The 18,941-nt window shown below is 36.4% G+C and overlaps 1 protein-coding gene across 16 annotated transcripts in view; it reads right to left on the bottom strand.

The window, feature by feature from the left end:
* The window catches only part of PARD3 (par-3 family cell polarity regulator), a 451,653-nt gene that overhangs the window by 214,596 nt on the left and 218,116 nt on the right, over positions 1–18,941 (bottom strand). For 15 of the 16 annotated variants that reach the window (XR_010425367.1, XR_010425369.1, XM_064637293.1 and 12 more), the window contains 2 exons: positions 5,369–5,460; positions 2,200–2,283 (listed from right to left, as the gene is read on the bottom strand). Coding sequence is in view for 14 of the 16 variants with exons in the window: in XM_064637293.1 (XP_064493363.1) it covers positions 2,200–2,283; positions 5,369–5,460 (176 nt within the window). In the remaining 2 variants the exon portion in view is untranslated. The remainder of the gene's footprint in view (positions 1–2,199; positions 2,284–5,368; positions 5,461–18,941) is intronic. The other variant, XM_064637249.1, reaches the window with a different exon arrangement.

An 18,941-nucleotide genomic window follows, 5' to 3' on the forward strand; every position in this document is an offset into this window, starting at 1 on the left:
GCTCAAAAGAAGTGGGGAACCAGGAGGGGGAGAAAAAAAGAAACCAAAACCCCCACCAACGGCTTCAAACCTGAAGCTGGGTGTGTTCTTTTGCCTGGCCACATTGCAAGCAGCTGGAGAAAATGCCTTTGGCCTCACTGAAAGCATGCAGAGGTGTGGGCATGCAGACAGCAAAGCAGCAGCACAACCCAAGCGCTTAAAATCAATCCCAAGCCATGAACTCTACTTTTCTTTCACTGGAATAAAGAGAGCACGGGAGAAATGTTTTGGAAATATTGGAAATCCTTCCCAACTTTGCTTTTCTACATTTTTGAGAAATGGAACAAAATGTCTCCTCTCTCCACCAGATTATTCTGTGGAGGGTCGAAAAAATTCACTTGGCAATTACATGTACACCCATTTTTCTATGAAGTGAGTTCTAGTATTATGAAGAAAAAGGGGATGCGTTTTATTAAAAAAATGATTTTCCTTGTAACAGACTTTACTTCTCCATTATGTCCTGATTCTAACCATTTATATTTCAGATTGAATTCCCTGTAATAAAACTTTATCATATAATTACACATGGCATCGTTAGCATCCTTTAAAAAGAAGTGAGATATTTTATTTCTGTGTTTACGGCTTTTTCATTTAACATGCTCTCATTATGTATAAACAAGTTTCAGACTTGACAACCACACGAACAGCCTGGAATTGAATTCTACTTGAGTTAAAATTCTTATTCAAAGTGTCAAAATACATATTTTAACATCAGTTTTATTAAATAAGTACTTAGAAGGCAGTCAATGTTCTTAAACCGGTCTTTTCCTTGGCCTTGACACTGTCTAAATCCCAGATAACTGTGTGAACATTTCAACCATTTCTAACTCTATGGGATTTACTTCTGAGTATGTTTGAAGTACTGTTCACTTATGCCCTTTCCATCCCCACACTGAATTTACTGAATTTCAGATTATGAAGAGAAGAATTTATCACTTCATGGAAGTTTGCTCTTAATACTTGTAGTCTCCAGAGAAAGTAGCCTTAAAGTAAAAATAAAATTACATTTTCTTGTAATACATGTCAGACTATGAAAGCATTGGGTTTAAAGTAAAAACTGCAAATAAAGCTCTTGTACTGTGTTTAAAAGCCTATGAAGGTATTTGGTATAGAAGGAAAAATACCTAAAATACTAAACCCTTTTTTAAAGTAGGATATTATTATTTGAGAAACATACTTGTATAGCAAGTCAGGTTTGCTCTTAATTATAAAACTGAAATTACTGCTGGGATGACAGATGTGAGAACATAACACCCCTTCATGTCTAATGAAAGATTACTTTTAACATGTGTATTTGTTCCCCTTTTCCTTAAAGAGGCAAAAACCAGTGTATACTTAGAATACGCAACAAAAATAAAACTTGCATATATTGTTGAAGAATTATAATTTTTCAAGATAATAAAAAACATCCACCACTAATTACTACAAACGTTTAGTTATTTTTCTGAGATTGTTAATAACCCTAAATGCTAAAACTCTACTTTAGTAAAGGAAGCATTAGAGATTATATGTTCTATTAATAACATCCACCACATCATATTTTTTAATGTAAAGGACTTTCTTTACACTTTTTTTCTTTGTAAACAATCCAACTTCAGGAGTTTCAGCCTATCATACAATAAAACAGCTTCACCTTTCCCAAAACCAGAATGTTTCAACTGATTTTGCTATTTCATTTTAACCCCAACAGATGGGACACATGAAATTTTAAAAGCACGGTGATTGTTTTCTCTCCCACTCTTATCAAGCACGGGCGTAGGATGCCTCTAGTTTAGACTCCTGCTGTTATTTGGAAACTTGTGGCTCGAAACAGCAAGGAAACGTTGCATAAATATCCACTTGAATTAAGGCAGAAGTTCATAATTTTTAAGAGTCCAAAAGGAAATGTCTTTATCCTTAAACTTCCCCTGAGATTACAATAGAATCTCTATTAAAACAACACAGTTCTAACTCTTTTTAAGCAGGGCCTTTGAATTATAGAGTCCATTATAAGCACAGAGTCAGTAAACTTGCATTTCTTCCTGTCTTAATCAATGAGACTGCCTTTTGAAAAACAGACAATACTCTACTGAAGGCAAAGGCACACAATACAAAAATTAACGCAACCAAGATAAAACACAGCAAGTTACAACTCAATTAAAATCCTACACGATACGTTACCTTCCGCCTCGGGCACTGAAAGGCACTACATGGATTCCCAAAGGCCCGCCGTCATTGGAGACTTCTACGAGCTTTACCATATCACTGTGAGACAATGACGAATGAGGGAATATGAACATGTACCGTGAAGGAACCGAAAAACCCCACACAAACATACACAGAAAAACAAAATCATTGCAGAAATCAAGTCATGGCGATGAAAGCACTGTTGAATGCTACATACCTGAAGATTAATCTGATGGCATGAAAGGAGATCAATCATCAAAAATAGTTCAATTAATAGAACCAACACAAGCCAAAGAATTTTTTTGTAAACTTAGTTTGCCACATTAAAATAGGTCTCATCATCATCATTGCATGCAGATTTCTTCATTTCTTTCTTATTCTAAAGTTAAATTTAAATTTAACTGTTTGGACCATTGAGCAGAAATACCCCAAATGCCACACACAATTTTTCCTCAGAAGCCTAAAAGCTGATCATAGCACTAGCACATTTTACTTTTTTATCTTAGAGCCGATGCTAAATCTTAACATTAGCTTTCACATAACTAAGAAATAATCAAATAAGAATTATTAAATTTCTAATTGGCTAAATTATTGCAGTTTTGCAACACATTAATTTGTTTTATTGTAATTCCTTTTCTTTATTAGAAGACTGCTGTGTTTCCTTACTGGGCAAAGCTTCCAAAGTAAGATTTAACTATAACATTCAAAACCAACCAGATGTCCCCTGAAGCAACCATGCATCTAGTTTCAAATTATACTTTTTTGCTGTAGTGAGGGGAAAAAGCGGAAGAGGAAAATACAGGTTCAGAAAGAAATTGTAGAAATAGATTGAGACCAAATCTATTAATGTGTTTGAAACATGCCCACATCTGGAAAGGTGGAATATAGCTCATGAACCATAAAGAGCTATAAATACACAAATGAGAAAATAATACATGAAGGCTGAACCTCTCAGTAAAACTGGAAGTGAGAGACCTGAACGGAAGCCACAATCTAAATTTGTGGCTTATGCCTCTCTCTAGTGTTACATACTTTTTCCATATTTCCTGGCTATATATATATATATATTTATTTATATATACGCACACACAGTTTGTTCGTCATAAGCGTACAAATCAAATTTAATCTCAAAATGGAGCAAAGAGCAAGACCAATGCCCTGTGATGGCAGTAAAAGATTTTCTACTTCCTTCAATAAGCTCTTGATCATATGGGAGCCCATCAGGAAAGCTTACAGCTCTTAATCTGGAGTCTGAGAATAACCAGACCACGTACGGTTGGGAATTCAACAAAAATCCTGTGTTGCAGTTTGGTTTACATTTCTTCCACATCAATTTTTTTAAATATAATTTTAAGGCAGCCTTTACATTTGTTGTATGTCTCAACCAATGTCTGAATTTTTACCTTGCTTTTTATACAATGCAAATGGAAGGTCTGTCACTGTTAGCTCAAGGAAGTAATGCAACAACAGGATTGCTGAGAGACTTCAGTCAAAAACCTGTTAGTCTTCAGACATGGACCAGTGTTTTAAGACTGACAGCAATACAGCATTTGGTAATGTTCCCTGTCACAGTTTCTGTATAGGCTAACTTCATGTCCTTCTCACTGTACATTAAGGCTAAGTTTTCATTGACAGGTGCAAAGCAGCTCACAGGAATAAAGCAACGTCTTCAACCTCCAAAGGGAACTCTAAAAGACATCTTTTGCCATTGGTAGGCCTGTGGTTCGCTATGATCAGCTTTTTTCTGACTTTGCCATTAGCTTAGTCAGAAAATTAAGGGTTGAGGAAGACATCAAGCGAAAATCTGAGTGATTCCTGGAATTGCCTAAGTGGAAACATAGCTTAAATTAAAAAAAAAAAAAAAACAACCAAACCCAAAACCAAAAACCTCAGTTTTCACATCCATTCCACATGATTTAACTTGCTCTACTGCTTGAACAGTCATTTTCCATCTTTTCAAAATGCTCATTTAAGGTCTTTCCACTCATTTTTCTTATACTTTTTCTTTCAAAAAAATACATCCCAAATTCAAATGTTAAATTCTGTAAAACAGAAAACACAAGGAAATTATCACTTCCAAAGAGAGATAGTTTCAATTTGGATTCCTGACTTTCTCAGAAGTTCGGGCCAACTGCTTCAAACAAACATGCAAACAAGTATGAGATCAAAACAGGAAATAAAAGAAGTAGCATATGATGAGAAGTCAATAAGTTACTTAAAAGCAACACCAAGAAATAAATGAAGCAGCATATGATGAGAAGTCAATAAGTTACTTAAAAGTAACACCACGAAGCATTAAGTTTGACCGAAGTTCTGCAAATTCTATTTAGGAAACAGCATTTGGAATTTACAATTAACAGATTAACAGATTTTGTAAATGGAACTGAGTAAAACTCACTACCTACTGCCTAATAGATGTCACCATGATCTTTATCTAATATTTAAACCTTCTGCACCTAATTCATAACTTAATTCAAAAATATTAGGAACAGAAGACTTATTTTTATTTAAAATTTAAGTTAACCAACTCAAATGATTTAAGAGCAGAACGGATATTTGCTCATTAATTCCATAGCAAGGTATGGATCAGTTCTTTGCAATGAAATGCAAAAGGTCAAGCTTGTTGTATCTTTTGATGAAATAAAATATCATTTAGTGTAACTGAGTTTCTAAATTAGGAGCAGCTAACAAAACATCTGTTTTGATCCATTCATAAAGTATAAGGCTTTGACCATACAACGTGTGACCCCCCACAAGCATCTTCCCAGTAGACTGTGAACTAGTGACAGGAATGAAGATTTTCCCCTTTGAAATTCTTGCCTGTTGATCTATTTGTACTAGCACTGACCCTATCCCTTCTGTCAAGTTTTCCAAGTTCCATCAAATAAGCATCTTCTTTGAGGCAGAAAATCTACTGTAGCATCAGCACTTATAAATGTCAAGTTTCCAATGCTCATCTTTAACACAGCTTTTTTAAACTGTTTAAAATCTGTTTTAAAAGGTCCATGAACCCAATTGTTTAAAACCAAAATGACACATGACCTAAAAAAGATTGCCCCACTTTCTTAAGAGCAGTATCACTCATACTATTTTGAGTACTTTGCTAGTCTATGTTCAATCTTCATACTCATCGTTAAAACAAAATGTTCTGTCAGTAACTTACTCCAGGGAAAAATTCGTAGCATTTTCCAAGCCAGTGTCTGCATGTCCAACAGGCTCAACTCTGCTGTTGTCCTCCTCTGTTCGATCTTCATCCTAGATATTGAAAAAAAAATCATTTAAACCTGGATTTAATAGCTTAACTGATTTTAGTAATGACATTTTACCATTTTCAGATTATTGGGGTTACCACATGTGCAGTGGAAATGTTGTGCTTCCACAACTACAAAAATCTTTCCTTTAGTGTCTGAAACTGTTGTAAATTTTGTCACTTATTGCATTTTTGTATTGATATTTGTTATTTAGTCAGTTTTATATCATAATTTTACTACAGTTATAAAAGCAATGCTACAGAAGCTATCACAGTCAGCATTTTTTTAAAAGGTAGCAAAAAATCAGCTGATGGTCAGCAGTGTTTGGGGAAACTCCTCCCAGGCTCTCCCTAGGCAGGTTATTGGGGGCTTGACTGAATATACAAGGCAGCTCACTGACGATCTTTTACAAAGACTTAAAAACAGTATAAGAAAATGCAGCTTCTTTAATTCCATAAAGCACCAAGACCTCTTTAAACATTTTATCACAGCCTTTATTAATAGCATGCCAGAAAAGACTGACATCAAAGAGGCTCTAATGCTAACCAATTGATTTTATTTTTAATTTCACTTTCCAAAAAGTACATACATTATTCACCAAATGTACAACTTTAATGTCAAAGTTGTGAATGCTGTACTTTCAAATTTAGATCAGGGTAATTCAAGGACTTCCAGTTAGAAGATCTAAACCCACTCTTATACCTATGTTAATTATCAGAAGTTTATACTTTTAAATACTCATGTAATCAAACAGAAAATATTATGAGGTGTGAACGGTAGGTTTTAAACACAGATTCTAGAATCAGAGCCATCAGGTCAGTAAAATAACTTGTGATAGGTTATGAGTTTAGCACACAGAGTCAGACAACTTATTAAATTATTAAAGAGATATTAAAGGCAGGCAGAGACAGTTGGTAATGTTCAATTGACATTTTCACAGAGAATCTGAAAAGCAGGATGTGTGAAGCTTCCATGGACTGTAGATAAGCCTTGTGCACCCTGGATAGCAGCACACTGCGTGAAGCCAAGGTACTTGAAGATTGATGATCCTGTGTTTTGAGAGGCTTTAATGCACTTCCTTGTCATCTCTCTCTGTTAAGCACTAGGTAAGTATACATTTCAAAGGTTAACCAGCATCCTGAACCTGCCTAGAACTGCAAGAATCCAAATTAAGGGTTTTCCATATAGTAAAAGTTGCTCACAAAAACAATATAAACGATAATCCATATAATTCATAGATACACGTAAGCTAGTGTTTACCTTTCTATATTTACTGATTCCAGCCAAAGTTGTATATGTACTTTATGTATATATATTCTATATGTTCTATATGTACTAAAGTTTAAAAATTAATCTATATTCAAATCTCCATGACAATTCTCATTTTTGCATGTGACAAAGTCACATGCAAAGTTCATAAATGAAAATCAGAACCTTTGGAGGTGTTTCACACTGAAAAGCATTCCACCTTGTTTCATACAGCATCTTGCAGATCACTGTTGCCATGAGTTTCTTGTTTTGAAGTTAGGGACACTGGTGATTGTAGAAAACTACAGAACTATTTTTATTGCACTGAAGCTATTATCTGCAAGTCTAAAGAGAATTCTTTTCATCAGAGTTGCTGATGAAACCCAATTTTGAAATTTACTTATGACAAAAGACAGATGAACATGACTTTGTTAATACAATGTTTCTGGCAATTTTCCATGTGTGGTCTTTTTAAGCAAACATACCAGAAGTGTATGTACATGTAAGAAGAGACTGAAGTAACACTCTATCTATTAATAGATATGCTTCTGCTAAAAAATAAATTACTGGCTTCATGCTGTGCTATTTTAGCAAAACATCTATATATGTGCAATGTAACCATCATTCATTTAGTACCAGTTGGGTTCTACACTTTATCACCCACAAGCTTTTCCCTTGACTAGTTTAAAGTAAGTCTGTAAACAAAACTCCCCTTTGCCCCACTCAGTCTATGCAGCAGTCCTTCGGACTTGCTCTTGATAGACCCACTTTCAGTGCCCTCCTGGGACACAGCCTGCTGTGCAAGACTTGGGCTAAATCCTTGCAGAAACCCTTCTTTCCAACACTTCCCAGTCCTGACAGTATCTTTGCTCTTGTTCTCATCACCTCCTAATGTCTGCCCAGACTTAAGCCTCTTCACTTGTACATTCTGTTTCCTTTCTTTCTGTCCCACCTGGCGGTCCAGAGGTTTATTCTGTCAAGACACTTAGTTCCATGGTCTAGTAACCACGGTGGTAGTGGATCAAGGGTTGGACTTGATGATCTCAGAGGTCCTTTCCAACCCAGCTGATTCTATGATTCTATGAAGGGAAGAAGCATCCCTGTGCCTGACCTCGAGTGCATCCAGGTCAAAGGAAACAGCCAACTTACCTGTTTCCTGCCTATATCTACCTATATCTACGAGGATATAAAAAAATTTGAAACTGCAAATCAAAAGCTATGTAAAACAGATGCTATCTGGCACCATCACATCTACATTTTGTGCCTTTTGTATCGAGAATTATAAACACAGCAAGTTTTGGAACTGCACTGCCTGTCAGTTATCCAAGCAATTAAGAAACAGCAGCTCCTACATGCCTCTGTCTGGCTTTTCCTGGACAGCAGACAGATCTGTATCAAAAACATGCATGTGTCCATAAATAGGTGCTTAGAGGAGGAATCACAATTCTAATGAAAGCATTACTGCCATAATCAACAGATGTATGATGTACCCTTTTAAAAATCTTTAATATTACAGTAATCAGACTCTTTTCTTCTCAAAATAGCACAGATTTTGATTTACACTGAAGTGAATGGAGAGAAAAATTGGACACCTGCAGAGGGATTTGACTTTAAATTCTGATTTACTAAGAAAAGTAACTAACTAGCTGGGAAAATCTTTGCATCAGGCAATTATTTCTTTATTTGGAAAGTAGTTTTTTCTTCTGAAAGGCAAATTCCACCTGGATGAGGCAAATGAGGAAAAAGATATTTAGAAAAGCAAGAAAGTTTCTGTGAACCCAGGTGGATATCATTGCAGGTATTTCTCAAAAATACATGATTTGAGCAAACACCCAAAATTATAAGGCTTCTTTCTCTATATAAAAATACTGATTCTGACTATACCAAAAGGTACAGTAGAGCTACTAAAGACAGAATGATTTTTTTTCAAAATTGAAGTAAGAGTAATTAAAAAATCATTTCATCTTTACAGCACAGAATAAAATTTAAAGGACCTCTTCCAATGTACTTCTACATATCTTGATGTGTTCAGTGTAAAAATTCTCCACTGTTCTAAAAATAAATTAATTATTATTCTAAGTTCTGTAATAAAATAAATGACTCAAAAACTGGAAAAATTAACTGCTCAAAATGGACTATTATGGCTAGTAGTAGTACTTATAAAAAGGTCCATTTCACAGTTCACCTCCAGAGTGTTAATGAAATACATATGAAAAGTTGCCAATTGATTCTGTATTTTTGAAGAAAATCTCTCTATCACCTCTCAGGATTACAAAATCCTCAAAGTTAAGAAATGATAGAAGTACTCCTGCCAACAGAACCTTATTCAATACAAATGATCCCAAATAGTTCTTTTAATTACATCTTCTCAGGTAATTCCTAAGCCAGATCTGCCTTGAGTCATTTCCAAAGCTCAAAACCCATGCTTTCCCTGTCTTATTGGATATTTTAACTTTCATTACCAAAATATAGCTCCTTTCTCGAATTAATCCACAATTAATACCAGTCACTACTTCATCTTCAAAGAAGCACTTTCCCACTCCCCTCTGCTGTTCAATACACTTCTAATGAAGTCCCCAAAACCAGAACTTCTTCATATTCCCTTGTCTTTTGATCATTATCTGCAGAAATCTCAATAGCAGCCAGGGAGTCTGAATATTTAAATTCTTATATATTTCATTTTTGCATCCTTTGTTTCTAGGTGCCTGATCTAAGAAAGTGCATATTACAATCTTCTTCAGCCAGACACAATGAGAAATGGGCTCTGAAGACCTGTAAGGGTTATTTATAAATCTATCTACTCTGAACACTTAATCCCATCTCTCAAATTAAAAAGCAACATCTCCATTCTACCAATAATTGAAAAAAAAAGGAAGCAAGGGTGTTTGGCATGGGTGGGGTATTTTTCAGTTCAGAGTGGTGTAATACTTATTTCATTATTGTTCAGAAAGTGATGGTGTATTTTAGTGACAATGGTTGCATGAAACAGAGTAACTGCTTTCAAATTACTCAAACACTGTTCCACTGACCAACAAAACACTGATAGTGTAAACAGCAACTATCATATGCACTGAGTAGAATTACAGAATTATTTAGGTCAGAAAAGTTCTCTAAGATCATCAAGTCCAACCATTAATCAGCGCTGTCAGTCTGCAGTATATGTGCTCCAAGATGAAAGAACTGATTTTGGAACCAGATTTAGATACCCTGAAATGTATCTGCACAAGGGCAGGACAGGGAGCTCTGTCTGGGCCTCCTTTACAGTTTTTTGTGCATTTTCCCAACTCCTTCAGAAACTGGTGAAATGAGCCATAATGATTAGGGAAAGCAATGATATGCCATTATTGCTCTAGTGATCATCTTCACAAAATAACTTTGGTAAGTAATTTTTCTCAGGAATTGTTGCTTTCATCACACTCATCCAAAGGAAATACGATGTCGATACTGTTTGCATATTTTAATGTGATGAAAGGACTTACTAAAGCTGTTTACCTGCTGATCTGGCAGTATTCAAGAAGTCGCTTTTCTGAAAGTCTTGCAATGCCCAGACTTGAACGAAAGGAAAAGAGGGAATGTTTTTCTTGGCATTTTGCAATTAAACGCCAGTTCCTCCTTCAAGATCGTGACAGATTTAAACTTTAGATATTATTCTGCTGATCTAATACTGATAAGCTGTGATAATGTTATTCCTGTATCTTGGATGAACACCATATATGAGTATGTTATTCAGTCAGCTTAGTCCCTGAGTAATGGCTGTGTGGACTGAGACCTGGAGAGCAGCTCTGTGCACGTGAGGATCGCAGTGACATTCACTTTCCCATGGAGCAGCAGACACTGGCTTGTTTGTTTTCCAGCATTTTAATTTTTTAAATTTTAGCGTAGTAAGTTCCTCTCAATACCAAACTGAAAGGAACCTTATCTAACATCCAACAGGTGCTTTAGATTTTATTGTAGAGAAGGACAGATTATTAATAGCAACAAGCTCCTGACAATAATTTTTTCCTCATCCAAGACATAAATAAAATTATGCTTATACTATTAAAATATGCCCTTCCCTTCATCTTTGCTTTTTTATTCTCTTGCACTTCCCTGTAATGATGATGGAAGAAGAGACATATTCACTATTAGTCTCCTGGCAGCCATGTTTTATAAATGTTTGTTTGGTCCTTGCAACATAAAGTAGGTTCTCTCTCTCTCTGTATCATCAGCCTTGATAGGAAACAGCTCCTAAGGGACCTATTTTCCTGTGTCTTGACTAGCACAAATACACAAGCATCAGGCTTTTGTGCTAATGTTCTCACTTTTTGATTAACCGGCTAAATCTCCAGAGAATGGCAATTTTCAATCAAATCTGAAGAGCAGTTACAAAGATCACATGGGGAAAAAACAAAAGTTATTGAATACAAAAAATAGGGTTTCTCCCTCTTGAACACATATATATGCACAAATAATTAGGTGAGAGCTTTGTGGAATCTACATCAGTCTTATACTAGGTGTGCTGCTGTTATCAGTAATCCAGGGAGAAAGAAGCCTTACATGAAAACATCATCCACTTAGACAAAAAAAATGTGCACAAAAAAATTAAATCTTTTATATATATATATATATATATATATATATATATATATATATATAAGTTAATATTCTCTTTACATCTTAATATTCCCCATGTTATTCACATCCTTCTGCAGACGGTCACCCTGCAATTGGAAATGGCAATATTCATATAGTTTTTATATGCCTCACTACTCTAAAATGAAATTTGCCTTGCTCAGTCAAATCAATGAATAGATATCACACAGACAGAGAGGAGTGAAGAATGGAAGGGATTTTCCAGGTCTCTGATGAATATCAAATTCATCCCCTGCTATCACAAGCAATCATCTCTTATTTCCCATTTATTAAACTGATCAAGCTGAGCCTTAAACCTGGTTGGCTTCGTGATAGCACTATTTCTGTTGTGAAGCACCTTAACAGGAAATGTTTTTATAGATTTAAAGAGAGATGAATTTGATTTCCTATTGTCCAAAAAGCAGAACAGCAGATAGCCAATGAATATAATTTGATACAACTTTTCTTTGACAAATCTATAAAACAATTCATTCAGTTTTGACTAACATTTTCTCATTCATAATGACTCCTCTTTAAACATGTATTAAAAGCCTTGCAATGCTAATAACGTCTGAACAAGTCCTATAGTACCCAATTACTTTGTAGCAGGTATCAGTGTAGAGGTTTACTGAAGTTAGTAGTGTTTAGGGGCTCAACAACCTGTGATATATTACTGAAATGACACACATATGTTCTGTAACAATCTGGTGGCACATACCTCTATCACATCCCTAGCCAGGCTAGTGGCAGGAGCACAACACAAATATTGCTTGGCCATATAACAGAGCTTCCACTAAAACAGCTTTTTACTAGATTATGCTGCAGTTCATTCTTTTTACAGTAGGCACTGCAGACAGCACTTCTCAGCATGAGAGCCTTTTAAGAGTTTAGTAGGTTAGAGAAAAGGTTTTCCTGCTAGTGAATTTAACCTGGGACATTCTGATGGTTCTGCTTCTTCACAGTAAAGAAAATCTCAGACATGATCTTACAGTGGTAGCTTGTCAACAAACAGAATGAAATGCATTAGAACTCAAAGAGGTTTTTTGCTATTGATTGAACATGCTTCTTAATTAATGCAACTCAATGGTCTATGCCTACCAGTAGAGAAAGATTATTGAGGGGGGGAAAAGAGAAAAAAATTATTAACAAAAAATTGCAAACACTCAGGAACTATACAAGGCAAACAGCACAAAATGGGATCTGACAGAGAAAAAGCCCACCATAATGTCTAAAGCATTTCACAATGTATATTGTAATCATATTTCGCAGACTGTATTTGTTGTTTGATTGAAAACTGTAACATTTGTTTTCCCTGGGCTGAGGTCATCCCTCTGTGGATTGTTTCAGTGACTTCTTCGGGACACTGACAGTCCAAGGTGGGAGGCAGAGGGAGGAGGTGTGCTGCAAACTGATACCTACCGGAACAAATCCATACATCTAGGTCCTCTACAGATGGCAAGTATCAAATGGATAGCAAAAATATGTAGCTGTTCCCACCAGATCATATTTAAGGGACATTTTAAAGAAGAGTCGAGTGTTACTGTAGCACAAAACTATTTCATGGTCGATCATTTTGTAACAGCTCTAAATCCACAAATAATATGCACCACTGTAACTTAATAGCACATTAGAAAATATTATAATGATGATAAATCAGTGCCTTAAATTTCTGTTCATTGAAAAATGGCTAAATAGTTGCCAAACTGAACCTGATAATACCTTGATGATATATTTATTTTATTGAAGAGAGACAAGATGAAGACAATGCTGGATCTTTTCTTAATTCCTACACTGACTTACAATAGTGGCCACTTCCTACAATAGTGGCAAAAATCACTCAGAAGTGCACTTCTCTATTAATATGGTGGGGATAATGCTACATGTTTGCAAAGGCAAAGATAAGACACTTGGATTCAACAATTTGAAAAGCAGAAATATTAAAATGCATCTCAGCAGCAGCTTAGGATGCTGAGCCACAAAATACCTCTTGTTCAAAGATACTGACGAGCTTCCTCTCTTCCTTTACTTAGCACGTAGTAACACCTGCAGTGCACAACCTATTTTTTAAACATTTTACTAGATGCAAAGTATTTGAAGAACTAAAAAATTGAAGTCATTTCATCATATGATGAATTTGTGAGACAGTTCACTTACAGAGTGACCTTTAAGCAAAACCAACCAGAGATAACATGAATTGCCAGAAAAGATTTGGCAGGACCAGACAATGCTTCCCAGTGCTAACAGTGATGCCTGTTGGGGAGTCCACTAAAATGTGTCTTTAAAACCCAATGTAATGATAAAATCAACTAAAAGATTAGATGCACTAACATCTCATGTGCTACGTATTTGTAATGCATAAAGCATGGATTGTCACACTTACTATTAAGGAAGGCATCTAAAGAGCTTTCTGAAGATCTGATCAATAAGAAATTGTAGATGTGTCCACTGTATTACAAAGAGAAATAACTCTACCATAGACGCATGTACGACTATATCAAATTACCTCAAATTGATTGTTGCCTTAAAGCAGGTTCATTTTTTGTAACTCCCTAGTTACAGTTTTCATTTTGCTTTCTGTTTTTCCTTACGATCCAAAACATACCTGTTTCACAGGCAAAAGTATGTGTTCTTTGTTTGTTTTAAACGAGGCTTATCTGCAGAATATTTCCATGTTCAACTCTCTGAAATTTTATACTCTTCTCAAATGATTCACAGGCTAACATACAGACCACCAAGATCTACCAGTCTAAAATAAATACTAGGGTTCATATTAAATACAGATTTAAAGTCTTACTTTGTTGTCAGAATAATGGGAAGTATTTTTAATGGAAATAGTTATCAGTTTTTCTTGAAACAAGGCTATAATTACAGGTGAATGTCTAATCAAATTCCCCTACAAAGTTTGGTCCAAAGGCCAGGCCTGGTTATCATCTGCCTTGTATAATGCAGGAATTACCTCAATTACAGAGACACCTCCACATGGTGAGCCAAAACAAATGTAGCATTTGCCATGTAACCAACATACTTTTGGTTGATGTTTTCATATACTATTTATTTTCCCTTTCATCGTGTGAATGGATACATACATATGCACCTATATAGAACCTCCTGTTAACTCACATAATTCCTGCACATACAGAGAAAATTGCCCCTGCATTGGTAGACGGTGCTTCACTGGAATTATTTCACAACAGGAGTTATTTTTACAAAATGAAGTCTAGTTTCCTTCTAGAATTTGAGTTATTCCTACTGCACAAATCCAGGTAATACAGACCTGGGATTCCAGGACCAGCAAAGAACAAAAAAACCGCAACAAGCAAAAACCACACCAATATACTCCTAACATGGAGCTACTATGGCATGCAGGAAATAAATAAATAAGCAATAAATATATATATATGTATGTAGAAGACCACGACAGCAAAAACATTATTTTGTTCTTAAGGTAAGAAAAAAAGTAAATTACATGGCATTGGTACAACCGCACTGTGTTTGTTTTTTCTGTTGAGTAGTCTAAAGTAGGTCAAGTTAGGCACATCCATTACTTCTCCTATAAATAGATCCACACTGAATTCACCTGCTTGTAACTAATGTAGAGCAACAGAATTTTAAATACTTTTCCCTTTAATCTGACAAGTTAGTTTATTCTGTATATACACACTAGGAAAAAAAAAGTCATTAAATCCTGCGTGATTTTTAGAAGCCAAAAAAAATGACAATGGAAACGTGAAATTGGGACACACTTTCCCTGCAGAAAACCAAATGTACATGCCTCCACCTCTAGGTTTAGAGATCTGAAATACTTCTGCAGACATGTATTATAGATAAGTCACATACTTTTCCCTTGATATCGAGACAAAGGAAAGGAGACAATTCTGCATTAATCACTTCACATTTTCCCTGTAACACTCCTGAATATATTATTATTCTCCTCACCTTTTCAAAGACCGTGATTTTCATCCTTCTGAGGATTTTTTTTTTTTAGATACAAAAAGCATTTCTTATTTAGTAACTTGAATTTGTCATTAGGCAATTTTCAAACAGGTCTCATAGCTCTTTTATCCTTATTCATTTCTTTTTTCTTTTTTAATCTGAAATGGTCCCTTGTTGCTTGATTTGCAGATCTGTATCAGCATGCGAGGATTTCACTAGCTTCAGCCAAGTACAGAACAGTTCAATCCCCTGGAGCATTGAACGTAAGAGTCAATTTAGAAGCAAGCTAAAAGTATAGCACTCTGTTCTCTGTCACACAAAACATCATTTTACTTACACGGGCATCTTAATAACAAAATTCAATTCTGGATATTTTTCTCAGCATGGCTCAAGACTGTTCAGAAATGACATCAGAAAGCTTACTGTGGACTTGGCTTTTTGAAAATTTAATTAAAATATCTGTTTTCCAGTAAGGCAAAAGTCTGTACATTGGTGGGAGTTTAAACTCAGGACATATTTTTTGAGTTATGTCTCATTTAGGAAATAGTACTTTCAAAGGTTTTGGTTTTGTGCTACCAATAATCACCATGCTAATTTCACCCAAAAAACCATAAAACCGTAATTATAGAACCACATCATGGTTTGGTTTGGAAGGGTCCTTAAAGATCACCTAGTTCCAACCACCCTGTCATGGGCAGGGACACCTTTCACTAGATCAGGTTACTCAGAGCCCCATCCAACCTGGCCTTGAACACTTCCAGGGTTGGGCATCATCATCTCTGGGCAACCTGTTCCAGTGCCTCACTGTCCTCACAGTAAAGAATTTCCTCCTAACATCTAACCTAAACCTACCTGTTTTCAATCTGAAGCCATTCCTCCTTGTCTTATACTACATGCCTTTGTAAAAAGTCCCTCTCCAGCTTTCCTGTAGAGCATGGTGCTAATAAACACCAAGGTCACGAGTTCAATCCCTGTACAGGCCTTTCATTTCAGAGTTGGATTCGATGCTCCTTGTGTGTCCCTTCCAACAGAGAATATTCGGTGTTTCTGTAGGCCCCCTTTAAGTACTGGAAGGTGCTATAAGGTCTCTCCAGAGCCTTCAGTTCTCCAGGCTGAACAATCCCAACTCTCTCAGCCTTTCCAAAAAGAAAAGGTGCTCCATCCCTCTGACCATCTTCATGAACTTATCTGGACTCACCCTAGCAGGTCCATATCTTTCTCACGATGGGAGCCCCAGAGCTGGATGCAGTGCTCCAGGTGGAATCTCATGAGAGCAGAGCAGAGGGGTAGAATCGCCTCTCTCAACTGCTGGTCACGTTTCTTTTGATGCAGCCCAGGACACGGTTGCAAGGTCATGTTGTGCTTCTCATCAATCAAAATACCCCCAAGTCCATCTCCTCAGGGCTGCTCTCAATCCATTCTCCACTCAGCCTGTATTTGTGCTTGGGATTGTCCCAGTCCAGGTGCTGGACCTTGCACTTGGTCTTGTTGAACTTCATGAGGTTTGCAGGTGCCCACCCTTCCTGCCTGCCCAGGATCGCATCCCTTCCATCCACACAGCTTGGTGTCATTGGCAAACTCACTGAGGGTGTACTCAATTCCACTGATATTATACTGTTTTATCATCTTCCTAAAGAAAAGTCCATGGGTTTCCTCTCATTTAAACCTCTCATTAAAAATTCATAAGTGATTTATCTCCACTTTGCTAGGATTTGCTAACATATAGCTTCAACTTTTGACTTTTACATTTATATTCATACTGATGAAAAGTAAAAACACCTACATATCTGTTCCAAAAGGTCTTTTGTGTTACACACCACATAGATGGACAAACATACCTGAGCTAAGGGATCCCTGACTTGCACATCTTAAAGTTAATTCTTACAGTTTTGGCCCTGCATCCTCTAAAAGAACAAAACCATGCAAGGTCTTGGCCCCAGGTCCCAGAGGAGGAAGGCCCCAAAGGGAGCCCCAGCACTGTGACAGTGATGCAGAACCCTTGAGGCACAAGTCACCCAAGCCTGCTCTCAGCTTCTGTGTAATTTTGAGTGATAAGATTTTATCACTTTGCAGGTTCCTCTTTTACTTCTCTTTTGCTGAATTGCACAGTTCCATTCCACTTTTTTTTTCCATGTCATCCTTCACTGAGAAACTCCACTAAAATTGCTTCAATTGAGTTTCCCTGTTATGTTGTAGAATTTTCTTTTTTGGTCTTTTCACAACATGGATTTTACCTTAGGCACCAAACAAATTCACCATTTTAATAACAGAAAATACTATAGCATTGTTCATTGTTCTTTGCTCAATTTGTTTTGTTGAAATCAACATGAAAAACAATTTCAAACTTCTCAGTAAATGCTTCATTTACAAATGCTTCATTCCAAGTGCCTACAGGGTTACAATCTGGTCTATGACAATTTTATTCATTTTTTAATCAAAAGCATTAAATCAAATTTAAAATATATACTACTCAGTACTTCTGTAGTGCCCTCCAGCACAGTATGGCAAAAGCACTTCATGGACAATAATGACTTTAGCTGCACTGCACCCTCAGGAAGAAGATTAGAGGTTATTCTCCAAACTATTTATTTGAGGAAACTGAAGCACCAAAGATTTCTTTACATATTTTTGAGTTCTTCTCCAGCCTTAGATGCTTTCAGTTTTGAGTGATGTCTCTGAGATAAACAAAGCCTTACTTTGAGAAAAATGTAAAATATTTGCATGTGGTCTTGAACTCAACCAAAAAGGCCAGAAGCTAAAACGGCACTTCAAAAATAAAATAGCACTAAGCATATTTCTGAAAACATCAAAAATCTCTAGACCCATCACTGCAGACAGTACCTGTCCAGGGCAGCAGACCCAGTACCACAGGCCCCATCACCCTGGGTGGAGAGAGGCTGGGAAAAGCACCGATTCCCTAGGAGCAGTTTGGTCCTGAGCCTGCACCAACACGTGTGCTCGTTGTAATGCAAAACTCTTACATGACATGTGACATAACACAATCAACAGACCAACTTCATTAGCACCAGCTCACTAAGCTATCTAGGGACCACCAAAGATGACCTCTTTGTTTAAAATGTACTGAGGAACAAAGTGTAGGACATCACACAATTGCTAGAACCGCAGTGCCAGAAGCACTCTGCAAGCTATCTGCAAGTTATACAAAAAAGAAGGCATTTAAAGAAATAACTCATTTATTGCCATTTGTTGCAGCAGAAGAGACCCTAACTCTGCAATAAAATTAATTCTTTTTAACTTCTCAGAGACCTTATTTCCATTTATGATTCTTTCCCTTCCTTTTCCACAGCAACTCAAATCAGCTGGGACTGAATTCAGCACATGTGATGGTGGTGCAGTATTTCCAAGCAATTCTACTTCCATCCTGCAGCCCATAATAGCACCTCAGCCTGGCATTTCATTATCCTGCAAGGACAGCACAAACCACAAATGTGGTTGTTGAAAGAGGCAGTCTCATCTTTTCCCATCCCCAGATGGTCATGTTTGGCACTGGATTCCTCTGTCCACCTTCTCCTTTCAGTTTATTCAAGCATTTCTATCATTATACAAAAGATCTAAATTAAAATTAATGTTTAATAAAAACAATTTTAATTGGTTACATTTCCCAGGCTGGTCCAGTTCAGTCTAATTAACAGCCTCATAAAAGCTTAGGGAGGCACAAGGGAGGAAGCAAAG

Source organism: Pseudopipra pipra, chromosome 1 (assembly GCF_036250125.1).
Source record: "Pseudopipra pipra isolate bDixPip1 chromosome 1, bDixPip1.hap1, whole genome shotgun sequence".
NCBI classification, from domain to species: domain Eukaryota; kingdom Metazoa; phylum Chordata; class Aves; order Passeriformes; family Pipridae; genus Pseudopipra; species Pseudopipra pipra.